The sequence below is a fragment of the Dendrobates tinctorius genome, unplaced genomic scaffold (genome assembly GCF_039654945.1).
Source record: "Dendrobates tinctorius isolate UK_male_01 unplaced genomic scaffold, ASM3965494v1 ptg000086l, whole genome shotgun sequence".
Classification (NCBI taxonomy): domain Eukaryota; kingdom Metazoa; phylum Chordata; class Amphibia; order Anura; family Dendrobatidae; genus Dendrobates; species Dendrobates tinctorius.
This window is the reverse complement of record NW_027361754.1, coordinates 24,029,186-24,056,119: the sequence shown is the minus strand read 5'-3', so window position 1 is coordinate 24,056,119 and position 26,934 is coordinate 24,029,186. Positions and strand designations below refer to the sequence as shown.

The window sequence follows — 26,934 nt, the reverse complement described above, 5'->3', positions numbered from 1 at the left end:
TGGTGTCTGTGTATGCCGAGAAAACCAGCATATAAGAGCCACGTATTAGCCCTAGTGGCCAGTGTGAAAAGTGCAACATTTTATGATTTATCTGTAATATATTTGTGTAAATGTAACAGTTGATTCTTTATTTCCTTGTTGCAAAAATGCATTTCACAATAAATGCAAAGATCCTGCATAGTAGGCGGGTTGTGACCACAGTTGCACATGTATACATTGTGCGTGATGGCGTTTGCTTTTTTTTTCTTTTCCCATGCCAGATAGATTTGATACTCCCAAGAATAATTATTTAATGCCGCTCACTAGTTGTGACAGCTGCTCTGCTCTGCCGGCATGTTACATGTTTTATTACATACATCATGCTGCATTACATCATGGTTTTGACAGTCGGCCGGTCACAAACGGCTTCTGATTTATTGATTGCTGCAGAAAAACAATCTGTCACCTCAATCCGCACTAAAGAGATCTGTAAAAAATTAAGGCTCCACAAAATCTTGGCGGCAAAATAATGCGGTCACGATCCGCGGCACGGCTGAGCACAGCTACTCCCTTCTCCATGTATCCCACTAATGCATTATTGCTTCCCAACTCTGCAGGGCGGCTTATTACAGGGACTGTTCCACATATTGCAGCACTTCCTCTTCTACCCTTGGCTTGTTAATGGCTGATATGTAATGCATTATTTATTCCCGGTGTTTGCTGCGCTGATGTAGTGAATGCATCTGTGCACGGGATGTGTCCGGGAGCTGATACATAGTTACCTGTAGTGAATGCATCGGTGCACGGGATGTGTCCGGGAGCTGATACATAGTTACCTGTAGTGAATGCATCGGTGCACGAGATGTGTCCGGGAGCTGATACATAGCTACCTGTAGTGAATGCATCGGTGCACGGGATGTGTCCGGGAGCTGATACATAGTTACCTGTAGTGAATGCATCAGTGCACGGGATGTGTCCGGGAGCTGATACATAGTTACCTGTATTGAATGCATCGGTGCACGGGATGTGTCCGGGAGCTGATACATACCGTAGTTACCTGTAGTGAATGCGCTGGTGCACGGGATGTGTCTGGGAGCTGATACATAGTTACCTGTAGTGAATGCGCTGGTGCACCGGATGTGGCCGGGAGTTGATACATAGTTACTTGTAGTGAATGCGCCGGTGCACGGGATGTGTCCGGGAGCTGATAAATACCGTAGGTACCTGTAGTGAATGCGCTGGTGCATCGGATGTGTCCGGGATTTGATACATAGTTACTTGTCGTGAATGCGCAGGTGCACGGGATGTGTCCGGGAGCTGATACATACCGTAGTTACCTGTAGTGAATGCGCTGGTGCACCGGATGTGTCCGGGATTTGATACATGGTTATCTGTAGCTTGTGTCTGGGAGCTGATACATAGATACCTGTAGTGAATGCGCTGGTGCACCGGATGTGGCCGGGAGTTGATACATAGTTACTTGTAGTGAATGCGCCGGTGCACGGGATGTGTCCGGGAGCTGATACATACCGTAGTTACCTGTAGTGAATGCGCTGGTGCACCGGATGTGTCCGGGATTTGATACATAGTTACTTGTCGTGAATGCGCAGGTGCACGGGATGTGTCCGGGAGCTGATACATCCCGTAGTTACCTGTAGTGAATGCGCTGGTGCACCGGATATGTCCGGGATTTGATACATAGTTACTTGTAGTGAATGCGCAGGTGCACGGGATGTGTCCGGGGGCTGATACATACCGTAGTTACCTGTAGTGAATGCGCTGGTGCACCGGATGTGTCCGGGATTTGATACATAGTTACTTGTAGTGAATGCGCAGGTGCACGGGATGTGTCCGGGAGCTGATACATACCGTAGTTACCTGTAGTGAATGCGCTGGTGCACCGGATGTGTCCGGGATTTGATACATAGTTACTTGTAGTGAATGCGCCGGTGCACGGGATGTGTCCGGGAGCTGATACATGGTTATCTGTAGCTTGTGCTGCAGACATAGAAATAACAGGTTATTATAGGGGAACGTTTCACATGACTCTAATTATTACATTATTTTTCTAGGGTAAATCTTCTATTTGAAGATCTTTTTCCTGAAAGTAAGATAATTACCCCAAATGCCGTGGGAGGATGTAGGGTGCATCATTATGTCTTCTGCATCAGTGCTACATAGGAAACTTAGTGTATCATGGCTGTCAAAGTTTACACCTCACCCCCCCTCCTGTGACTGATACCTCTATATACAGTAGATAATACAGGATCCACCATTCACAGTAGGTGGTATCACAACTCACCTTCTCCTGTACAAGGGTGGCACGGTGGCTCAGTGGTTAGCACTGCAGCTTTATAGCGCTGGGGTCCCACCAAGGACAAAATCTGAAAGGAGTTTGTATATTCTCTCCGTGTTTGCGTGGGTTTCCTCCTGGTACTCCAGTTTCCTCCAACAGTCCAAAGACAGACTGATAGGGAATCTAGATTGTGAGCCCCAAATGGGACAGTGATGATAATGTTTGTAAAGCGCTGGCTGTGGAATTAATGGCGCTATATAAATAAGTAAAATGACTGATAACTCCTCTATATACAGCAGATAACACAGGATCCACCATTCACAATAGATGATGTCACATCATCCTCCTCCTGTACAGTGACTGATGGCACAGGATTCACCATTCACAATAGGTGATGTCACAGCTCACCTCCTCCTCCTGTACAATGACTGATGACACCCTCTATATACAGTAGATATCACAGGATCCACCATTCACAATAGGTGATGTCACAGGTCACCTCCCCCTCCTGTACAATGACTGATAGCACCTCTATATACAGTATATGACACAGGATCCACCATTCACAATAGGTGATGTCACAGCTTACCTCCTCCGCATGTACAATGACTGATAACACCTCTATATACAGTAGATAACAAAGGAGCCACCATTCACAATAGGTGATGTTACAGCTCATCACATCTTGCATAGTAAATACCGCCGTGAAGTTGAGGATCTGTCTGTATAGACCTGACTATAACCATGTATGATTTTCTGGTGACACGTGCCTTCATTGTATGGATTTCCTCAGTTTGCACATCACTTGCTCATCTTGTGGACTTTCAACCCCTGTGGACTTTTTATATTTGTTTTTCTCATTTTGTTGACTGTAACTTGTAATTTTTTTTTTTTAATCACCGGCAATGTGCAGACTATCACTACAGACCAATGTTTTTCTTCTCGAGAAGGCGGCGTCTGTCCCCCTAGATGACACTTCTCTTATGAGGATAGTAATAATCACACATAAAGGTGTCAGCTCTGTGTGATAAATGGTTAAAATGAAAGTAAAAAACATTTGTGCAATATTTTTTTTGTAATAAAAAATCACTCCTCAAGTACAAAGGGATTTTTAATTCAATAGTTAACAGCTTGTTAACATAGATTACCGGCCACCACTGCAGTCTATCAGCTCTTTGCTTCTTTGAAACTGGTCGGATCACAGTGCCCCAGAGGTTGCGGTATCAAAGCGCGTGCAGTTTGGACCAGCGGCTCAACCATGCAGCTGACAATCATTCAGCAGCACACCACTCCCAGGCAAGGAAGCCGGGAGGCTGAGGAGCTGCCAGGCGAATGTGCCAAACAAGGGGCCATACAAAACTGTACATGTAGGAGGACCATTTGTACGAAAGACGTTGGGGGCGGCTCATTACAGGATCACCTGTTGTCTAAGGACCGGCTGCTGCTACATGGTGTACTGTTATGAATGAGTCACCGCAGGAGGCAAAAACAGAAATACTAGCTAAGTCCAGAAAGCCAGAGAAGTTGGCAGCTATCGGATTGCAGACCCCTGAACCTAACAACAACAACAACAACTAGCAGTAGCTGTGGGGGGTTCCTACGGTGCCCTAGACCCCTCGATCACAGCCGGAGAACTACATAGCCTAAAGACAGAAAGGGAAATCTAAACTGCCCCAGAGCAGACCCCAAAGCAATAGGCAGCCCCCAACATATAATGACGGTGAAGCAAGATGAAAAAACACTCATTCCAGTCACCCAGTCATCATCATTCTGCTCAGGTGCTTTGTAATCAGCCTCACTACCTTCCTTCACCAGAAGAGGGAGTTCATCAGACCTCAATTGTGAAGGGGAAAATGAACTCACAACAGTGTACTGTGCGGAGCATGCTACATGGTGTACTGCACGGAGCATCGCTGCTTTCTTTAGCCTCCAAGTGCAGCTGATTGATGTTAGTTCTTTCTGCTCTTAGGACCTCCTACAGCGATTCTACTCATCATTGTGTCTTGCTGCCTTGCCTGGTCTTGCTGCCTTGCCTGGTCTTGCTGCCTTGCCTTGCCTTGCCTGGTCTTGCTGCCTTGCCTTGCCTTGCCTGGTCTTGCTGCCTTGCCTTGCCTTGCCTGGTCTTGCTGCCTTGCCTTGCCTTGCCTGGTCTTGCTGCCTTGCCTTGCCTTGCCTGGTCTTGCTGCCTTGCCTTGCCTTGCCTGGTCTTGCTGCCTTGCCTTGCCTTGCCTGGTCTTGCTGCCTTGCCTTGCCTGGTCTTGCTTTGTCTTGCTGCCTTTTTTTTCTTCATTTTACTGCAGCGTTTGTCTAGTGCATACTGAGCTTCAGTGCCCTCCTAAAATATAAAAAAAAATGATGCAACTTAGGTTTTTGCACCAAAAACGCAGCGAAACCTGATACCTGCGTCTGTTGCTGTTTTTGTACTTGCTCATTGCGTTTTGAGTGACAAAGCGCAGCAATTTCCCAATTCAGTCGGGGAAAAAAAAATGTGCGTGAGATTTCTGAAATTTCATCTATTGCTGGTACTGTAAAACGCAACCTTAAATTTGCATTAAAAAAAAACAGCAAAAACGCAACAGCTGGACATAGCCGAAGTCTGATGTTATACAGATCACTTCATTATCATCAAAGCATCAAAGGCCAGGATTACAATTAGAGATACTGTATCTCCAACAAGCACATTCCTTGACATGGAAATTGCACCACCAAGAAGAAAAGTCATGATTTATGGAACTCTCAGGATGGCGACATGTTACTGATTGGCAAAAAATGGAATAATGTTCAAGACATCTGGATTTATTCTGTATGGAGTACTGGCACCACGTGCAGGAATCCCGGCACTTGCACACCTTGACGGTTATCAGTGAGGTTATTAATGTTCTTAATGCATTTGGGGAAAGTCATCAAGATCCGCTGCTGGTAGCTCCTGTGTAATGATCGACCAATGATGACCCTGATGTGGAGAGATGCTGCAGTCATGATGCAATGTTTAAGATGCACAGGCTGCTCACAGTATCACCTGCCACATACAACGTGGTGTTCAAAAACAGCTCCTGGGATACTCTGGAAAAATGGCCACACCTTTGGTTCCAAGACCAAATCAATGTATAGGATTGTTGTTGGGGCACCTGGAATGAAGACCTGCCTGGTCTGGCTACTGTACGCTTTGCCACCCTACACCATATTCCCAGAAGTAGGGTTGGTGTTGCATTCCCTCTTGAAGGCCTTTTTATGGTGTTGCCCAAGTGGGCAATAGTTGGAGCCCAGAAGCTACATTGGAGGGCTATCCTTTTTTGTAGCTTTTGTCTTGGATGCAATGATCTGTCTGGAGACAACAGGGCTATAAGATCTTATGATACCAGCACAGAGGTGGATGTCATGTAGGACCAGACAGGACGTCAGACTTGGGCAATGCAAATCGAAATGCTCATCGCATAATTCTGTTCTGAAGGGTGTTGGTTATTTGGTCCCTGAATCTGCCTGAGCGCTAAGGACTATTAGGTCTCCTTCCTTTTTGGAGCAGGCTTATGATATACCTCCTCCCATACATTTTGCACAGACGTAACCCAGCAAAATTCATGAGGAACTATCTTGCTTCAGGAGTCTGTCCATCCTTGCTGGATCCATCTTCGCCTTTAAATTAAACATGGTGGTGGGGAAGGCAGCATTTACTAACACCCCAATGGCATCCTGCTGGCAGTGGTGGTCAATCTGTAGAACAACAGAGTTTCAGATTGGCTCTGACAAGAAATGTACTCAGAACTCCAAGTGCCTTCCAATACGTTGCTTCCCGATACTTCTCGGCACTATTGATTTTCTGAAATAGTTTTCTTTTTAACTAGTGCATTTGCTGACTTTATAGTTTTTAATGTTTTGCCTTTTGATTCTTTTGTAGAATGCATTTTTCTGCCATCTCAGATATTGATAACTTGAGATTGTATTTATTTTTTAATTTTTCCATTATTTTTCAGCTTTAAAGGACTCTCGATTCCAGCTGGTGAACTTCTCCAGTAGTGAACTGAGGGTTTCTCTCACGAATGTGTCCATCCACGATGAGGGGAGATACTTCTGCCAGCTGTACACGGACCCCCCGCAGGAAGCATATACGACAATCACTGTTCTTAGTAAGGAGTAGCTACTTTCTCTCCTATTTTCTTTTTTCTTTTTTTTTTTTTTTTAATTTTTTATTTCTGCTTGTTTTATCTATCATTTTTTTTTTTTTTAATGCTCGTCTTGCATCACTTTGTTCGTGACCCTCTCATTCATTTTTCCCATTTTAAATTCTGCAGTTTCCTTGATGCTAGAACTGTATCTTTTATTTTGAGCTATTGTTCGGCGTAGAAACAACTAATACTTCTACATTGTTGACATTCTTTGACATCTAATGTTTCATCTACATCTGTGTAATCTGTCCTGACGTCCCGTTTTGTTTTTCTTTTATTTTGCATTAATATTTATCTTTTGAACGCTTTTGTTTTGATTTTGTTTTACATTTTTGCTTTTCTAAACTTCCTGTTCATCTCGGCGATTGATCGTTACAGCAGAAAAATAACTTCCTGGCAGTTAATGCAAGGCCATATTTTTACTAAAAGGCCCCACATATGTTAAATTTTGCTGAATTGATAGTTACGGGTTAGGTGGACCGTCTATGGCGGCTTCTCGAGCTCCCAACACATGATGGTGGGAGAGCGAGAGAGGTTTGACTTTAGACACCAGACCCCTTTGGTTCCAAGGGAAGTAAGCTACCGGCATAGTAGTCCATTCTCCCCATTGAAAACATGACTGATCTGAGCGTGGCAGATGATCTCCAGTCTCTCAATGTCCTAGTGGCACCAGGATCTAACCTTGGCAGCTGATCTTCGCCCTTCCAAGACCTGGCACCATCAGCAATTCCCCCTCAAAGATACACATGCCCCCCACTAGATGCAGGAAAGGGAATGCTAATGGAGGCCTATTTACATTATTGTCCATGGAGGTCACTTGAGAGTGACATGGTGCCTACAGGATCGAGCTGTTTGACTTCTATGCAAGGACCACTAGTGATCTTTTGACCACAGCTGGACAGCATTATAGGCAAATATCGGGTTTTCGTAAGGAGACCTATGGCCAGTGTATGCATGACAGTCTGCGAAACACGGATATTCAAAACGGGTCTTGGTACATAGTTGACATCGGCAAGCTAACCAGTTGACTTATGTTGGGCATGCGCATGAAATGGCGAATTGCATGTTCGTTCTCATGGCAAGGAGAAATAAATTAACCCCAGACTTTTTCTGGCAATATATTCTGTCTTGTGAGAACACATGATTGGACTTGTTGAAAAATCCAACATGCCAGATTCTCCTTTCTCTCAATATCTGCTGTCTAAGGACAGGAAAAAGTCACCTTAGACATGAGATTGTTTTGACTTTTTTCGGAGTGTTTGACCATTGATACTTTTTTCAAGTCTGCTCTAAAAATGTTTATTCTTTTTGTGAAATCACCAGTTGAGCGAATAAGTTAATTGTATTTTTGTTTTCATTTGTCATTTTTAGTTCCACCAAACAACTTGGTGATCGATGTGCAGAAGGACACGTATGTAGAAGGGGAAGAAGTGGAGATGAATTGCACCGCCATGGCCAGCAAGCCAGCAGCAGTAATACGCTGGTACAAGGGCAGCCAGGAGCTGGAAGGTGAGAAAATGAAGTGCGTTGGGTGCAGGTGACAAGTGGTTATAAGGGTTAAAAGGGCTATTTCAGTGTAAGGGTATGTGCACACGCTGCGGATTCTGCTGCGGATCCGCAGCGGTTTGGCTCTGCTGGTCCGCAGCAGATTTTGCTGCGTTGTACAGTACCTTTATTTCCTATGTAAAAAAAAACAAAAAACGCTGTGCACATGCTGCGGATTTTTCTGCGGTTTACAATCCGCAGCATGTCAATTCTTTTGTGCAGAACCGCTGCGGTTTCACACCTCATCCATAATGAGGTGTGAAACCGCAGGCAAACCCGCAGATAAACCGCAGGACTTTGGTCCTGCGGATTTATCTGCGGATTTCACTACAAAATCCGCAGATCCAAAAAACTCCGTGTGCACATACCCTAAAGTATTTATGGCATAGCCTACAGCTCTGGCAAAAATTAAGATACCACTTCCAAAGGTTCAGTTTGTCTGATTTTTCTCTTTATAGGTATATTTTTGAGTAAAATGTAAATTGTTCTTTAAGTCTATAAACTTCTGACAACATGACTCCGAATTTCCAAGCAATACATTTTTTTTTCTGAAAAGGAGAAATGGTCAAAATTAAAAAAAAAAAAAAAAAAAAAAAAGAACAAACAGTGCTTTCAGACCTAAAATAATGCAAAGAAAACAAGTTTATAATCATTTAGAAACAACAAAAAATTTCATCACTTTCCACTGGAAAAACAAAATACTCCCAAATCCAGAGGTTATCTTCCACCTAGTCCAGCAACATAGAGCACATGAACTGAATTTTGCTCTGATTAATAATCAGTTTGGAAAATTTTATAAAAAATGGAACAAATGGGACAAGGCCTTTCCGTCCCCTATAACTTAATTTCTCTCACCACCAACTTCTAGGCGCTACCATTTAATTGTATATTTCGTCTACTAATCCTTGTTAAATATTTGCTCACTTATGATTGGCCTTAATTGGCTTGCAATCTCTCGTTATGCGTTTGTTCGCAGCCGTTTTGTTTATACCTTTTACACCCCCAGTGACCTGGGCATTATGTACCCTATAAGTGTAATATCACTCTTGTTATATTGTTATATTGTTGCATTGTTATTTTACCTATGTCCCTCCTCTTTTTTTTTTCTTTCCCTCCCCATCCCTATCCTCTCCCCCCCCCTCCTTCCTCTCCTGCCCTTACTCCCTATTCTTGCCTGTTATTTTAAAATCCAAATAAAATCTTTGGAAAAGAAACAACAATACTAATGTTTTAACTCAGGAAGAGTTCTGAAATCAATGTTTTGTGGAATAACCATGATTTTTAAAAACAGCTTTCATGCGTCTTTGTATGCTTGCCACCAGTCTTTCACACTGCTTCTGGTGCAAAAATGTAAGCAGTTCTTTGTTTGGTAGCTTCTGACGATCCATCATCCTCTCTATTACATTCCAGAGGTTTTCAATGGGGTTCAGATCTGGATAATGGGCTGCCCATGACAGGGATTTGATGTGGTGGTCTCTTAATTTTAAAAAGGGATTTCTGCATGTGCGGTCACCTCTCCATTCCAGGCAGCAGATGACAATAGTGATCAATGGAGGACTCAAATGTCTATGATGGTAAATGTTTTGGGGACAGTAAGGGTTTTTCCGACTTGATGGCCTCCATTGATCAGTGGATTGAAAGGCATGTGGTTTCATTCTTTTCAAAGCTGATTTGAACATCTGGTAGAGTCTGTACCTGGTACTGCAGCTGTGTCCCATTAACTTGCATGGTACACAACTACAGTACCAGGTACAATCCCTATAATTTGTGTGGATCACCTGATTGACAAGGATGTCATACTCACTGGGTAGCGCCAACTTTTTTTTTCAGTTAGCTAATCATTGCTGTCTTGGGACCTCAGATGATCATATATTGATTCTAAACATATTCCAGCAGTATTAAAAAGTTTACAAAACCCTGACGATATTTATGAATGCATGGAGATGGATATCATTCTCTGATCTCCAGTCTGTGACTCTCTAGCTGCAAAAATACAACTTCCAGCAGTAACTCAACATTGACTGGTTTAAGACCATTGCGATATCCTATAATGGGTATACTGATGGTGAGATCCAGAATGTTAATTCTGTAGATAAACATTTGTCATGTTAAACGGGTTGTCCTAGACTTTGATATCGTTAATATCAGATGGATGGCGGTTCGACATCTGGCACTCCCAACAATTGGATGTAACAGCTCCATACACTGTGTAGTGGCTGTTCTCCGGTACTGCAGCTTGAATTAGAATTGCTGCAGTACAGAGAATGTCCGCTACACAGTGTATGGAGCTCTGGTGTATCGGATCAATAAAGTCTGAGCTTCCGGGCTGCCACCAATCTAATATTGATGACTTAAGCCCAAGACTATCCCTTTAAGTCCACATGCCACACCATTTTTCTTTTTGGAGTGGGGGGGGGCGAGGGTTGCATTGGTTGTACTTTTATCCTAGGTGCATTTTTATTTTTCTATTAGATGTAGAGCTTTATAGTAACACCTGAATGATTGCTAAGGATTTACCTTGTTGGTTACTTCTCGGCGCCATTTAATTAAATTACTGTTTTAGAAATGATGGGCAAGAAAAACGTGATTGCAGAGGTCGCGGGTTTTCTTCTAACAAGACATAACGATTGTAATTCTACGCCGAGAACAGAAAATGACTTAGATTTTGACGGAACTTTACACTTTTCCGTGGAGAGCTTGAAACAAAAAGCTTAGGAAGGAGCATTTATGGAGGCAGTGATGCTCTATAGATGGCGAAATTACAGATTAGATTGGGGAAGCTCGAGATCAGGTCATCCTGACATTGTGCCAGGTGGTAAATACGAATCCAGAACTAGGACATGTATTTCAACATTCTCTGCACAGCGAGAGGGAGAATCAGGACAGCTCCATGATGATGATGATGCTTATTGCACAAAGAGGTAATGCTGTGGATATTTGCAGGTGGCAAGACTGAGGTGGAGACCATGGACAATAAGATGTTCAGAGTTCGCAGTCAGATATCCGTCACCATTCTACGAGAAGACGATGAGGTCCCGTTTGTCTGTCTTGTGGATCATCCGGCTGTGAAGGACCTGGAGACTCGGCAGTACATTGATGTGCAGTGTGAGTAGTATCCTAGTGGGGAACTTTGGGGTTCACTTTATTTAATTGATGGTTGATTTTTAATATATCAATAAACCAGAACATTTTTTGGAATCCGTTCCATCACTTGAATTTCGCTACTTCTAGATGTTTAAAGAATTATTCCCAATATTGGACAATGTCCTCTATCCATAGGGTTGGAGATAACTTGTTGAGCAGTAGGGTCTTATTGTCACAACTGAATGCGAGAACTGGGCTCTAAAGTGTCCCATTGGGATGTACCAGTCATCACATCTATGCTCTGTTCATTCATCTCTATGGGGCTGCTGGAGATAGATGAATGCAGTATTCTTTATCAATCAGTACCGTAATTGAAGCATTGAGCCGTGATGCACATGCACAGCTACCGATCTGTTCTGGCTGAGTATTTAAATTTCTGGTCTCTGAATCTGTGGTGGTCCAAATTAGCAAGTTGTCACCTACCTCTAGAAAGTTGATAACTTGTTGGGATTATCACTTTATCACATTTCCATAGGGAAGGGTTAACTTGCTGCTGGGCTGCCACTGATTTTGGGAATGGGACTTCGAAGGGAGCCATAATCACGCTTGCGCATCACCATTTCACATATTGTGTATGGGACTGCTGGAAAAAGCTGAGCTGTACTTGGCCATCTGTCAGTCCTATTCAGAGTAAAGGGGGCTTTACACATGGCGATATCGCTAGCAATATCGTTAAAGCGTCACCGATTTTGTGACGCAGCAGCGATATTGCTAGCGATATCGCTATGTGTGATACTTACATCCGACCGGCTCCCCCGCTGTCTGTCGCTGATCGCGCAGCTCCATTTTTCGTTGGGCGCTTCCTGCTGGCACTGTCGAGCGACGCGTGGACGTGGGCGGGAGGACGTCAGGATCGCCGTGTCTGACAGGTAAGTAACGACCGCTGCTGCGTCGCTACGTTGCTGTGAGATCTGCCTGTTTGGCAGCTCACTAGCGACCATTTAGCGATGCACCAGCGATCCTGACCGGGTCATATCGTGTTCGGGATCGCTGGTGCATTGCTAAATGGAAAGGGGCCTTTAAACCATGGAGAGTGACCCATTCTTGGTGATCCCAACAGTCAGGTCTTCACTGATAAGCAAATTATCAGCTATCCTATGGACTTGTGACAATGGAACATTAGATGTTATCACCTGTACATAGGATAGTTGGTAATTTGCTAACCATTTGGAGCTCACCATTGGGATCACCACCAGTCTGGCAGTCTCATTGACAATACACAGAATGGTCATGCACATACACGACTATCGCTCCATTCCAGAGGGGCTTTTCAGAGCCCCGTTCTCAGGATCTGTGGGGGTCCAACAAGATAGGTGACAACCAGCTGATCGCTGGATTCCGAAAACCCCTAGAAGATGGCTCTGGAGTATTCTATTTTAATGGAGCAATGGTCCTACCTGCGCGTCACCACCTCATTTGATGTCCATGTAACTGCCAGAGATGGCCAAATACATTCTTGGCTTTTTCCAGCAGTTCCATTATTTTTGTATTTATTTATTTTACTCCTTTATATAGTGCTATTAATTCCACAGCGCTTTACAGACATTATTGTTCCATAAACAATGAAAGGAGAGGTAGTGTGCATGGTGGTCCGCATGCTACTCCTTCATTCAAAAGGGACATTTCTGAGTCCCAGCTGTGGGATTCCCAATTATCAGCAAGCTATCATTTATCCACATGATATCGACCGTGATTTCCCCAAAACTAGACACGGTCTTATATTTGTTACTCCGAAAGATGGGTTAAGGCTTTTCAGGGGATGTCTTATTTTCTTTTTCATGAACAACAATCCACATTTATTCTTGATTTATATATATGTGTTTATATATACGCACAGACTGCACATACCAGCCTTTCTCCTCTTCAGTTCCTTTAGACTTCCGCAGTTAATGGACCTTTGGTGATATCATGGCCACATGACCATGATATCACAAAGGTCCTTAAACATAAGAGAGTTGGGCCCCTGAGAAATTTCCCAGTTTTCCCCTAGTTTTTTTCCTAATGCCAGTCCTGCATACCAGCCTGTCTCCTCTTGAATTCCTGTAGACTTTACAAGTTAAAGGACCTTTGGTGACATCATCGTCACATGACCGTGATGTCTTTAAAGGTTCTTAAGCAATGTTAAACTCCAAAATTGAAATGCTGGGGGCCCCTCAGAGAGTGAGAGCCCCAGTTTGCCCCCCCCCCCCCCACCTTTCTAATGCCGGCATTGACTGTAACTAGGGCTTATTTTTGGAGTACTTCAAAAATCTTTTTAACTCATGCTAGGGCTTATTTTTGGGGAAACGCTGTAAATAATGGCTGGGGTCTCACCTCTGAGGGGCACCCTGTTTATATGAAGGGTGCTCACTATTGCGCCATTCAGTGTCCATAAGACTGTAGAGCACAGTGCTCCTCTATCTGCAGCAGTCCTAAAGAGATGCTCGTGTACCAAGACAACTTCTTTAAACCTAGCTCTTTAGTTATGGAATATTAAAAGACTGCTTTGCATCAGTATGGCAGCGGTGCAGATTTAATGTAATGTATCAGACCCAGCACCAGGACCACGTGATGGCTCTGAAGACCTCCGCTACCTTCAGCACATGATTAACCAAGCATTGGTATTGCTTTGATATCCTATGTAGTAATCAGTTCGATGGTACGCAGCCTTTGATATATATAGTAATGTCAAATGCTGCCTTCGCTTGCTCTTTAGATGTCAGCTGCCACAATTTATACAGTGTAAGGTATTGGGGCACTTAAAAAGTGGCCATAGAGATGATTGTATTCTGAAACTATAAGGGGTCCCGCTGCAGGAAAGGTACGTAAATCTGACCTAACCTGTATGATTCTATGGTGTGCCTGGAGATGCAGGCATCAGAGCAGTAATCCTTCTTTGAGCAGGGGGTTGTATAGTTTATGAAGTGACTTGAATATAGAGAGATGAATGGACATTGTGGCATTATATGTTCTCGCATCTCGCTTTTCCTGATGACTATTGTACAGCTCTGGTAGACCCTGCAGAATTGGTAAATACACGTCTTCCAATCCTTAGCCGGAGGCAAGGATGGCATCTGCTGCAGATCTTGACTGCTGTCATCCCATACAGGGTCCATATTGGCATTAATGTAATATGACAAGTACAACATAACCAGTCTTTATATTGACAATTTTTTGTTGATGGCGACTACTTTCCTTGTTATTGGTGGACCTACAATTAATAAAGAGGTTGTATGAGCTGGACTAGGCATTTAAAGTATTCCCATTTTATGAGGTATTCCAGATGGGAGTCCCACCAATAGAATCTGCATTTCCCTGGAGAGTAGATCACACGCTGTCAACAAAGAGGTGGTCGCAATTACCTTAGAACGAAATGGGAGTTCCAACCACCTCTCCACTGGCTGCACCATCCATCTGGCCCAGTTTTCTAGAGATTGAGATCCCATTGGACTTCTGTGGCTATGCAAAACATGTACAATATGAGAATACCCCCTATAATGCTGAGGTCCTATAGGAGACTTTGCATGTGGTTATCTCTTGTTAGCCAAGGCACTAGCCATTCACTCATAACAATGCCCCTAATTATCACTTTGGGTACTTGCACATGGATTGCATCTGCTGTGGATCTTCCACATGAAATCTGCATTAAATTGTGTGTATTTTGTTTTGTTGCAAACAGATGAAATGCGTTTAAAATCCACAATTTACCAATATCCGCTCAATTTACACTGTAGATTCTGAAAGACAAAAATACCCCTTGATGCTGGTACTCAGATATGTTCTCCATCTGAGCACATGTACCCTTAGGCCATGTTCACACATTGCAGAATTGTGAGCAAATGCACAGAGAAGACTTTCCACAATGTGCTAATGACGTTCTGCAAACCCCATTCACTTGTATTATAAAGTAAATTGCTGCGGAATCCACACAGCAAATCCGCAGCACATCCTTTACGGGTGAACTTGGCTACTGTATTTATTCTTTTTTGGGGGCAGAAGGAAGTTTTAAGCTGGGATCACACATGCGAGAAACATGGCTGAGTCTCGCATGTTAATCCCGGCAGTGCCGCCGGCACTCGGATCAGAGCGTGTGGCCGCATAGCAATACATGGAGCCGCACTCTCTGATCCGAGTGCCGACGGCACTGCCGGGATTAACATGCGAGACTCTGCCATGTTTCTCGTATGTGTGATCCCGGCCTTATGCTCGAGATCTTGGCCACCATAGATTCTCGTCAGACCCAGAATAAAAAAAAAAATATTGCATATAGACCATGAATGATTTACTAGTATGGCTGTATAGGTCCTAGTACAACAACTAAAATGATACCTGACTTGTAGAAATCCGATACTCCAGTGCTGAGACATAAAGCTGTAAAGCCATATGCAAATTGGCCTCTAAGTGCATTAGGGGAGTGTCTATGCATTCTGACTACAGACACACCCCAAAGGCACTTCCAGGCTAATTTTATTTGTTTTCTCAGCTGTGGCACATCGGATTCCTACAAGACAGGTATCATTTTTATTATTATACCAGGACCTATACATCCGCACCGCTGTAAAAACGTCCTGACGGGTTCCCTTTCAACATTTCAGTCCCCCGTGAGTCGCGTCAATGCTGTTATTTGACAGCACTCCCATGTCGCCCTGGAGCCCTAGCCTATTTATCCCTATAGTTTTGGCCCAAAGGTAAAATCTGAATAACTTAAATTTAATGTAAGCCTCTCATTCACACGTCTTGTGCAATTAAATGGGAAAAAAAGCATGGCCTGTTTGCAGCTTCCAATTCTTTAAATTCCATTGGTTGAAAACTATAATTGGAATTTTTTTTTCCTCATTGTCGGGTTATTACAAGTTTTATAGTTAGTGCGAGTAGACAAAAATAAATCTGTGCATTTTCATAAATCGAGGCTTTCAAGGTAGAGATGTAGGCAATGTGGCCACCAGGGGGCAGTAGTTGCAGAAAAGAATACAAGCAGGTGTGCAAATTACATAGCTAATTAGCGTGCTCCTTGTCCTTTCATCTCTGGATTTGTTATCTCATCCTAAAGAAGAGTTTATCACATTAGAAGACCGCATATGTTGTATCATTAGTGAAATTTGCTCCGGATGATTTTACATTTATGTAGAAAAGATTTATAATATTTACGGACTAAAAAATATAGTGTGCTTTTTATTTTTTTATTTTTTTTGCTTGTTTTTGCAAATATTGGTCAAGTATAAAAAGTAGAACATAAGAAAAATTGCAAGTGTTTTAGACCTACGAAGTTTGCATTATGAATAACACAGACCTGTACGATCCAGCACTGCTTACTTCTGCATCAAGAGGTTGGGGGTGATGCTGTCGTGGTCTGGGTCGGCTGCTTGCCAGGTGTTTTGCATGTATATGATGTGTCCTACCTGCCGCTCCCTGGAAAGATGACCGTGGACAACATGTCACCAAATGAGATGTCCTGAATAATTTTTTCTTAAAGGGTGTTCAAGAGCATAGTCTTCAGACTTTATTAATTTTTTTAAAATCCGTAAAAAGAATTGACGCTCAAGCACGCCGGTCCAGTCTTCCAACTTCCTGGAAATGCCTGTGTAGCCAACCACTGTGAAAGATGGTAACTACTGTGATCGGTTCTAGGATGAGTGGACCTTTTTGGTAGGCCAGAAAGCGGACTTTGTGGCTCGGAGAAGTGCAGGAATGGCACCTACAGCGGTTTGGTGTGGGTGAGCATTGATACGTTATCAGGTTGTACAGGACTTGCAAATTGATGACCAATGTGCTGGATCTCCAATCAATGTGAGATCAGAGGGGTCCGACATACATCAACCGCACTGATCAGCTGATACCCTCTCTGGCGGCTGGATGATTGCAGCTCCGTAGATGTTTAGTGGCTTAAATCAGAGAAGACAACTTGTGGCCAAATTTGTCGCAGTGCCCTACAGAGAAAGGCTTTTGCAAAAGTAAACATGCCCACAATATTTTCTCCTTTCCTAGCGTATTTTAGACATTGAAATCAATGAGGGAGAATGCCCCAAGACACCCAGATGAGGGGTGCGTTCACATTGCATTTGCAGTGTGCCTCAGAAATACACAGCTGGAGAATTTCTCTCCAATGGATGCCAGTGTATAGGCCAACGTCACCCATAGGCTTCAATGTTATAAGGGGCGCCTCCTTGTAGAATAATGTAGTTTAGGATGGTACTCAAGACAGGAAAAAGAAGAAAGCCATACTGTCTTGAAAGAGGCCAATGGGATGGTTTTTTTTTTTAATCTCCTTTTGGTAAATGAGGGGGCCCAAGGTTATGTCTGATGTATAGATTATGAGCTTTCCAAATGGAGAGACCAAATGGACTTTTTATTTCCTGTAAATATGGACCTCTTGCTATGTTTGACATATAGGCTGTGAGCGATCCAGGTAGGAGGCTAAAATTACATTATTTGGCCTACTTCTGGTAAACCTGGGCTAGTAGCCATTTTTGGGTCATGAGTTTCCAAGTGGGGAACCTCAAAGGACATTTTTTTTTTGGTGGCCATCAAGTTAATCGGGGCCTGTTGACAGATAGACCATGAGCTGTCAGCTGTCAAGTGGGGAGGCCAAATGAACATATATATTTTTTATTTTGCCTCCTTCTGTTAATTTGGGACTTTTGTATATGTTTGATGTATAGGCCATGAACTTTCCAAGTGAGGATATATTTTTGGGTTTCCATAGGATAAATCGGGGCCCATGGATATGTGTAACGTATAGACCGTTAGCTGCCAGCTGGGGATTCCAAAAAGTCTTTTTTTTTTTTTTTCTTTTTTTTTGGCAATCTGTAAATCGAGACCTTTGGATATGTTTGCCATATAGGCCATGAACCTTCCAAGTAAAGTGTTCAAAATTACAATTGTTTTGTTTCCATAGGGTAAATCGGGGCCTATGGATATGCCAGACACATAGGCCTTAAGATTCCAAGTTTGGAAGGGAAAGAGTTTTTTTTTTTTGTTTTTGTTCGGGTAAATCATGGCCTACAGATGTGTTATTCATAGGCCGAGTGTGTTCCAAGTGCGTACGCCAAGTGTACACCGCAAACCTCCTCTTGGTTGACTTCTGGTAGCGCTGTCCACTTTCCGAGTTGTCATATACATTGCCAGCAATGTGTGTCGTGTACATCCCGGTACAATCTGCTGAGGATATCCCTATATTAATGGTCACATGGCGCCAATATTGACTCAGTGGCAAATTAGTCGATAGCCCATTCCTGGGAGCAAATGCTGCAGCACATTAGTATGTTCAGCACTATATACACAGTAGTAATGAGAGCACGCCCGGCCTTGTTAACCGTATATTCCCTGTGCGTCTGTTACATCCATTTACAGTAAAATATGAAGTCAATGTGTAGGAGAGTAAATCAAAGTATTAATTGGCAGCGCGGTTCTGCAGGGTTCCCCTATTAAATATTCAGCCTTATAAATGTGTGACGTACAAATGCTGCAGAGATTTTCGCGGCCTCGTGACTGGAATGCCACCGCGCGGTCCCCGTAATAAGTACTGTAATGATACCGAGCGTGATGAGATGTACTGTGCAGGACTCGGAGCGCTCAGGCCTCTCCTGAGGAGCGCATGGAAATGAAGAACATTTTATAGGGAATGAATAAAAGGACCCATACGCCCCCCCATTTGCAGGTTCTGTACCCCTATTCTCATGGATGGTCAGGGTTCACCATGAGATGGTCCTCTAAGTTAGTAAGCCCACTTAAAAATCTCATATCTATGCCGCAGTCATTCTTCACTAATGACGCTGGCCAATCTATAAAAAGAGCACCCATTATTGTTTAGTAATCGATCTAAAAAAAATTCTGTTTAAGTACAGACACCGATCCATTAGGAAAACGACCTCCAGACTGATCTCCATCATTACTCTGTGCAGTGATTGTCTACTAGTCAGAGGGCACATGAGGCCTTCACCCCCAGGGTGTTAGGGGGCAGTTACGTCGACAGGTTAGTTTTAGGAGGATTCAACTATTTCATGTATAAATAATGGGGAGGCCTTATAACAGCCCCGTTTCCTTTGTGTGATTTTTGCAGGATGTCACTTATTGGGCCTCATTCATCAGTAATTTCTTACAGTAAAACTGTATTTTACAATAGCAACCAGTGCTCCGCCTTCATGTTGCCACAGAACCCAGAGCTCAACTTTAATTGTACCACAGCAACCAGAGTTCAGTTTTCATTGTGCCATGGCAACCAGAGGTCAGCTTTCATTGTGCCATGGCAACCAGAGGTCAGCTTTCATTGTGCCATGGCAACCAGAGGTTAGCTTTCATTGTGCCATGGCAACCAGAGGTTAGCTTTCATTGTGCCATGGCAACCAGAGGTTAGCTTTCATTGTGCCATGGCAACCAGAGGTTAGCTTTCATTGTGCCATGGCAACCAGAGGTTAGCTTTCATTGTGCCATGGCAACCAGAGGTTAGCTTTCATTGTGCCATGGCAACCAGAGGTTGGCTTTCATTGTGCCATGGCAACCAGAGGTTAGCTTTCATTGTGCCATGGCAACCAGAGGTTAGCTTTCATTGTGCCATGGCAACCAGAGGTTAGCTTTCATTGTGCCATGGCAACCAGAGGTTAGCTTTCATTGTGCCATGGCAACCAGAGGTTAGCTTTCATTGTGCCATGGCAACCAGAGATTAGCTTTCATTGTGCCATGGCAACCAGACGTTGGCTTTCATTGTGCCATGGCAACCAGACGTTGGCTTTCATTGTGCCATGGCAACCAGAGGTTAGCTTTCATTGTGCCATGGCAACCAGAGGTTAGCTTTCATTGTGCCATGGCAACCAGAGGTTAGCTTTCATTGTGCCATGGCAACCAGAGGTTAGCTTTCATTGTGCCATGGCAACCAGAGGTTAGCTTTCATTGTGCCATGGCAACCAGAGGTTAGCTTTCATTGTGCCATGGCAACCAGAGGTTAGCTTTCATTGTGCCATGGCAACCAGAGGTTAGCTTTCATTGTGCCATGGCAACCAGAGGTTAGCTTTCATTGTGCCATGGCAACCAGAGGTTAGCTTTCATTGTGCCATGGCAACCAGAGGTTGGCTTTCATTGTGCCATGGCAACCAGAGGTTGGCTTTCATTGTGCCATGGCAACCAGAGGTTGGCTTTCATTGTGCCATGGCAACCAGAGGTTGGCTTTCATTGTGCCATGGCAACCAGAGGTTGGCTTTCATTGTGCCATGGCAACCAGAGGTTGGCTTTCATTGTGCCATGGCAACCAGAGGTTAGCTTTCATTGTGCCATGGCAACCAGAGGTTAGCTTTCATTGTGCCATGGCAACCAGAGGTTAGCTTTCATTGTGCCATGGCAACCAGAGGTTAGCTTTCATTGTGCCATGGCAACCAGAGGTTAGCTTTCATTGTGCCATGGCAACCAGAGGTTAGCTTTCATTGTGCCATGGCAACCAGAGGTTAGCTTTCATTGTGCCATGGCAACCAGAGGTTGGCTTTCATTGTGCCATGGCAACCAGAGGTTGGCTTTCATTGTGCCATGGCAACCAGAGGTTGGCTTTCATTGTGCCATGGCAACCAGAGGTTGGCTTTCATTGTGCCATGGCAACCAGAGGTTGGCTTTCATTGTGCCATGGCAACCAGAGGTTGGCTTTCATTGTGCCATGGCAACCAGAGGTTGGCTTTCATTGTGCCATGGCAACCAGAGGTTGGCTTTCATTGTGCCATGGCAACCAGACGTTGGCTTTCATTGTGCCATGGCAACCAGAGGTCAGTTTTCATTGTACCAGTGGTGTGTGTTTCCCTAACATGGCATATTGTGATATCGGAGGTCAATGTACACACAGGATCATTCACAGAAACACACGATTGTTCTGCTAGGAGATGTGCAAACCATTCTGATGTAATAATAATCAAAAAAACATGGTGTGGAAGTGGCATCTAACATATTATCCATGGATGATGGCAAAAATAATAGCGATGTGTTCAGCAGCATCAGTCGTTGCAGACGTCCAGGAGAGGATTATGAGAATCCAGAGGAAATCAAAGCAAAAATAATCCAAGCAGGCATAGAACATGTCGCCTTATTCTGGAAATCACCAAGTCTGTATGTCTTGTTGTCTGTTTCGCAGTCTCTACAAAAAAAATAAAAATGGAAGAGAAATTTTACTTTGGTAATACTGCAAGATGTGTGTGTGTGGACAAACTTGCTTAGACTAATGGTAGAAACTGCCACCTGCGGGGGCCTATGAGTGCTCCAGTGTGCAACACACTGATGTTACCTGCAGAGTCATGCACCCATTCACTCCTGCATATAGGGGTGGTCGTCACCCCCACTACAGTGCTCTACCCTGTGGCTATGTTCATGCTGTTTTATGAGCCATTCAGACTCAAAAGTTTTTCAAGCGGAAAACACTTTAGGCAATGCTCATATTTTTGGAAAGTTTTTGTAAAGCCCCCATCACACACAGCGATCTCGCTAGCAAGATCGCTGCTGAGTCACAAATTTTGTGACGCAATAGCGATCTCACCAGCGAGATCGCTGTGTGTGACACTTATCAGCGACCGGCCCCCCTGCCGGGTATCACGGCACTTATAAACCCGATGTTTACCTTGTTTACCATCTCCCTGCACCAACGCGCTGGTTTCTAACATACACAGCGGGTAACTAAGCGACGTGCGTCGCTTGTTACCCTCATGTCCCTGGTGCTGATCGCTGGTGAAGCTGCCTGTTTGCCAGTGATCATGTAGTGACACAGCAGCGATCCTGACAAGGTCATATCGTTGTCGTGATCGCTGGTGCGTCGCTATGTGTGATGGGGCCCTAACAGTTATGTACGCATGGATATTTTTTTTTTCCCTGGAACAGTTTTGACAGAGGATTTTTTTTTTCTCTAGTTTGCAAATCCAAAGTCTGCAAAAAAAAAGTCGCATCAAGATTCCCTTGAAAGATGCAATGTGTATTATTTTGTATCTGCCAGGCTATTCGCAACAGTGCTTCAGGAAAAAAACAAGCGTTTTAATAGCAGCAATGTGGATTTCCCATAAAATGAGTAGAAATGTTTTTCTAAACATTCTTTTAGGCCATGTGCACACGCTGCGTTTTTTGCTGCGGTTCTGCTGCGGTTTTGGCCCTGCAGAACTACAGCAGTTCTGCAGACATGGTACTTTACCATGTTAGCCTAAGGGTTTTCAAAACCGCAGTGCTCACGCTGCGGTTTTTTACCTGTGGAAAAGCTTCGGGTTTTTTTCCGCAGCATGTCAATTGTTTCTGCGGATTCTGCTGTGGTTTCACACATTTATCATAGTAGAGGTGTGAAACTGCAGGGCAAAACCACAGGCCAAACCGCAGCAAAACCGCAGGTGAATCTGCAGTGTGTGCACATAGCCTTAGGTGGATTTTTCAGAGAATCTACCCCCCCCCTTGCAGTGAACATAAAGATGAGCAAATCGATTTCAGGACCCTGGTCCAGTGGTCACATCAGTATTCTGTGGCCGCCGGACAGTAATCCTATGGACTGCCCCCTAACCTTTGAGTAGATGACATGGTGCAACGTCGTGTATGCTCCACACCAAAATGGTGACATTGCATAAGGCCAGCTAATCAGAAGAAGAGCATATGCCAGTTATCTAGCTTCGTGTCCAACTGACTTGAAATCTTAAGTTTGCTTATTTTTAGAAAATAGCCTAAGACCTAGAACATGTCATCATGTAAAATGTCTGCAAAACGAAATTTCCCTCATCGGTCCATTTTTTTTTTTTAAGGTTATTTTGCTCTCCTTTTCCTTGTACATCTCAGAAATGCTTATTCCATCCTCAATAATGCACCTAAATTGAAAGTATTGTGAAGTAATGTCTCCGTAATTGGCAAACAGAAATGATCTGATCTTTTTAAATTGGCAGGTAGTGGAATTTCCAGCGACTCTTAATGTGTAATTCATTTATTCAAACTTAATGTCCATTAACATTTTGCGGGAGCTCGTTAACTTTAATAATGCATTTCTACCTTTAGCTTCAGCCACCAAAAGCCAGATTTAGATCAAAGAGATGAAGCTTCATCCGATAATAAGACTTCCTTGGCTCCTGATGTCTCCGGCCTTTCTCCTGCCCTTCATGTCAAAGGTGCTAGCACACAGAGTAGTGGTAGTGGAATTAATCCACCGCAGCACATCTCAATGTGACAAGACTCCTTTTACACCGGATGAAAAGGAAAATCACAAGCCCTAACACCACACATATGTTCTGCTGCAACTATCATAGTGGCATCACCCTGCCCTGGAGGTTCAACGTTCATAAAGGCATAAATAACAGAAAAGAAAACTTTATATACGGTAATAAGAATGCACTTAATTACCCCTGAGTTAAATAGATTTGTTTTGCAATAATTTATGACTGATCTCCAGAATCTGGGAGAAACGTTGTAGTTATGAGATCTCGGTGGTGGGACTTCCATCAATCACCTGGAATGGACTAATTGTTTCACATCCTCATTTCTTTTTTTGTTTGTGACTGGTCTTGTATATAGAGGTCAGGGAAACCACTGATCTTCAGAAAAAGGATCTGGTGTCACCAATTTGAATACATGCCCATTGCCCCTACATTTATTGTCCTTGGGACTGAGGAATCTGAACAAGAACGGTGACGCGAACAAAAGGGTTTTCATCGTGTGCACAACCTCTGATCCGTTCCTTGGGATTGGTGGAGGGGCCAAGAATTGTACACTTCCACAAGATCAGTGATGAATACAAATTGTGGGACATCCACTTTATTGAGGACCACTCTAGACATCTCTGTTTTAGCAAATAGTTTGATTCTTCCTAAAAATAACCATTTGAGCATCTCCTAGAACTTTGTGTTGCGTTGTTCCTTTATTATTTCTCCTTAAAATACAATAATTTGTGCCCTACTGTTTCCCCATGTTACCAATATGGGCGTGTTACTATAGTCAGCACTGATTGGACAGTGTCTGTGTAAGGACAGTCCCACAACTGGTAACACCCACTTGTCACTTAATTCTTTGGATTTTGGACAGGTCCTTCTTGATATGACATACTAGTGTCACTTATTTGGTGCGGGTGTATGGAGCGGGCTCAGGATTTGGCTGTGTTACACGGTCAGCATCTGTCTCTAACAGTAGGCCCACTTACTGCCGATCGTGGTTGTTTAACACATTAAATGCCACACTAAGGGTGTGTGCACACGCTGTGGATTCTGCTGCGGATTGATTTTGCAAAATCCGCAGGTAAATCCGCAGGTCAAAAGACCTGCGGTTTATCTGCGGATTAGCCTGCGGTTTTGCCCTGTGGTTTATCACCTCTACAGTGGAGGAGATGGTAAACCGCAGCGGAATCCACACAAAGAATTTACATGTCAATTCTTTCTGCGGATTTCCATTTCCCATAGGATATTATGGTACTGTACACCGCAGCAGAAACTGCTGTGGATCCGCAGGGCCAAAACCGCTGCGTGTGCACACACCCTTAATCTCTGGCAATGGCATTTGAATAGTGCCAATGGGTAGTCTACTGAAAGCCCCTGGCAATGCCCTTTTTGGTACTCCCGTGAAACACAGCCATGGGTTATGCTTTATAAAGACCATCATTTTCATTATATACTGCAATATTCTGTTATTGCATTACTTAAAACAGGCGATCAGACGATCATAGGTTCAAATAACCGAAGAGGAATAAAAAACTACTGTACTTAAAGAATAAAAAAAATCTAAAAGTTTTAAGCGCCCTCGATTTTGCTGATTAGAATATTTGCAATTATTGCTCTGTAAAGGCCCGATCTATCAAAAACGTAGTATTATCCGGTGCGGTAAAAACAATTAAAGATTTTTTTAAAAAAAAAAATCTCCAGAATCAGTGCTTTTGTCCTGTTTTCTGTGCATTGTATTGTAAAATGAATGGTGTAATTCAAAGTTACCACTCGTCACACAAAAAAAAAACTGAAAGGAAAAATAAAAAGAGAAAAAGCAGAAATTGTCCGTGGTGTGAAGAGCACTATAGAAAAGTTTAAAGAACTATTTTTAATAACTTCTCTTGTAGAAAGCATTGTCCTGGGTAAATATTAGATGTAGTGCATTCTTCTGTAATCCTCCCGCGTATATGCTCCTCATCAGTGTTTATATGACCTCACCTCCCTTTCCGCACAGTCCCTTGTTGCTCTACGTCTTTGCCACTGCTTCTCAAGGTCAAGCAGGGACAGCTATGGCTGTTAAAACACTGATCTATCACCATGGAGGACTTGTGCGCATGAAGCTCCTGAGCTCTGCTCTTCTCCTATGTTGTCCCCTCCCTCGTGTACTGCACTGTGCACCCAAGCTGAGAGCAACCCATTACTGGCCTGGCGCACACACACTCTCCGTTATATATGACACTCGGACAGATGTATCAGTGTGGAACATGGTGCAGATCTGTAGCTTCACCTCAGCATGAAGGCAAATGAGTTTCCTTCAGCCCGGGCTGCTTCAAGTGTGAAACTTGCTCTGCAGAAATAGATTTCATGTTGACGAGATATAAATCTGACCGGCTTTTATGCCTCTCAGCCCTCTCTCTTCACGTTGTCTCGCATGCCGAGACCCTCATGTTGGATAACTTGGCTCTGACTATATATCACAGGTCTTGACACCGTCGGGGTCCACGATAACTGCATCTACTCTATATAACATACTATAGTTATGACTAGGTGGTCCGACCTTGCTCCTTGCCCTTCCTTCCACCTTTCTTTTCCTTTTTCAGTTCCTCGACTTTCATTGCATGGAAGTTGTTCATTTTTCCCTCTGTTCTTGAGATTCGTCATCCTTGTTAGCATTTATCTTCTCCATTCCTTCTACCAACTTTCGTGACCTTCTTAAATTCTTCCATCATACCCTGTCATTTTCTTAGCCTGCTGCTGCTCAATTTCCTTCTTTTCGTACACCAGTACGCTCCCCGGGACATCGGCTTGAGCTCCCTTGGTAGTTTCTCTGATTTACTGTTTACAAAGTTCAACATTCTTCAGTCCTGGTCAATACCTTCTTTAGTGGGTGGTACTGTGAAGATCATCTCCATAATTGCAGCATTAAGATATAAAGTATAACTAAAAAGGTTTAATAAATTTCTCCTAACTTTCATGAGAAAAGAAAAATATTATTCCTTTTTTCATTGAAGGCTCAACATTGATATCTGATGCACCCATATGCAGCTTGGCTAAGCGGGCGTCTGAAATCAATCTAGGCAAGGAAGAAAAAAAGTGTTAATGGATAGTCAAAAAGAATAGTAATTTCGAATACAGTAAGTAAATGATAGGATACACAACTTTGGGTCATGGATTAGCTTTGTTCTCTTAACGCACTAGGGTCCATATCTGACCAAAAGCAACATCTTCAATGCGTTTTTTTCTTCCTGTGCTTGGAAGAAAGACAGATACACCCACAAAAATCCTGGCACATCCAAAAATTAACTAATAAATAATTTTATTTCTATAGCGCCGACATTCCGCAGCACTTTACATTTAAGAGGGGACATGTACTGACGATATAGACATTACAGCATAACAATCACATAGATCATAACAGATACCAAGAGGAATGAGGGCCCTGCTCGCAAGCTTACAGTCTGAGGAAAAAAGGGAGACACGAAAGGTGGGTGGTAACAATTGCTCTGATTGTTTGGACCAGCCATAATGTTAAGTGTGTAACAGTACAGACACGGAGGGCTGATAGATGCATAAAGCATGTGGGAACATGATGCGGGGAACCTGGTTATGGTAAAACTTTTGACTGTGCCACACAGGGATAGTTAGGTTAATGTGTTGAGGTGGTAGGCCAGTCTGAATAAATGCGTTTTTAGGGCACGCTTAAAATTGTCGG

General features: G+C 43.4%; 1 protein-coding gene across 4 annotated transcripts in view; it reads left to right on the top strand.

Annotated features, from left to right (window-relative positions):
* The window catches only part of CADM1 (cell adhesion molecule 1), a 247,056-nt gene that overhangs the window by 160,221 nt on the left and 59,901 nt on the right, over positions 1–26,934 (top strand). For all 4 annotated transcript variants that reach the window (XM_073585186.1, XM_073585185.1, XM_073585184.1 and 1 more), the window contains exons 3-5: positions 6,247–6,399; positions 7,810–7,947; positions 10,927–11,088. In XM_073585186.1, coding sequence (XP_073441287.1) covers positions 6,247–6,399; positions 7,810–7,947; positions 10,927–11,088 — 453 coding nt within the window. The remainder of the gene's footprint in view (positions 1–6,246; positions 6,400–7,809; positions 7,948–10,926; positions 11,089–26,934) is intronic.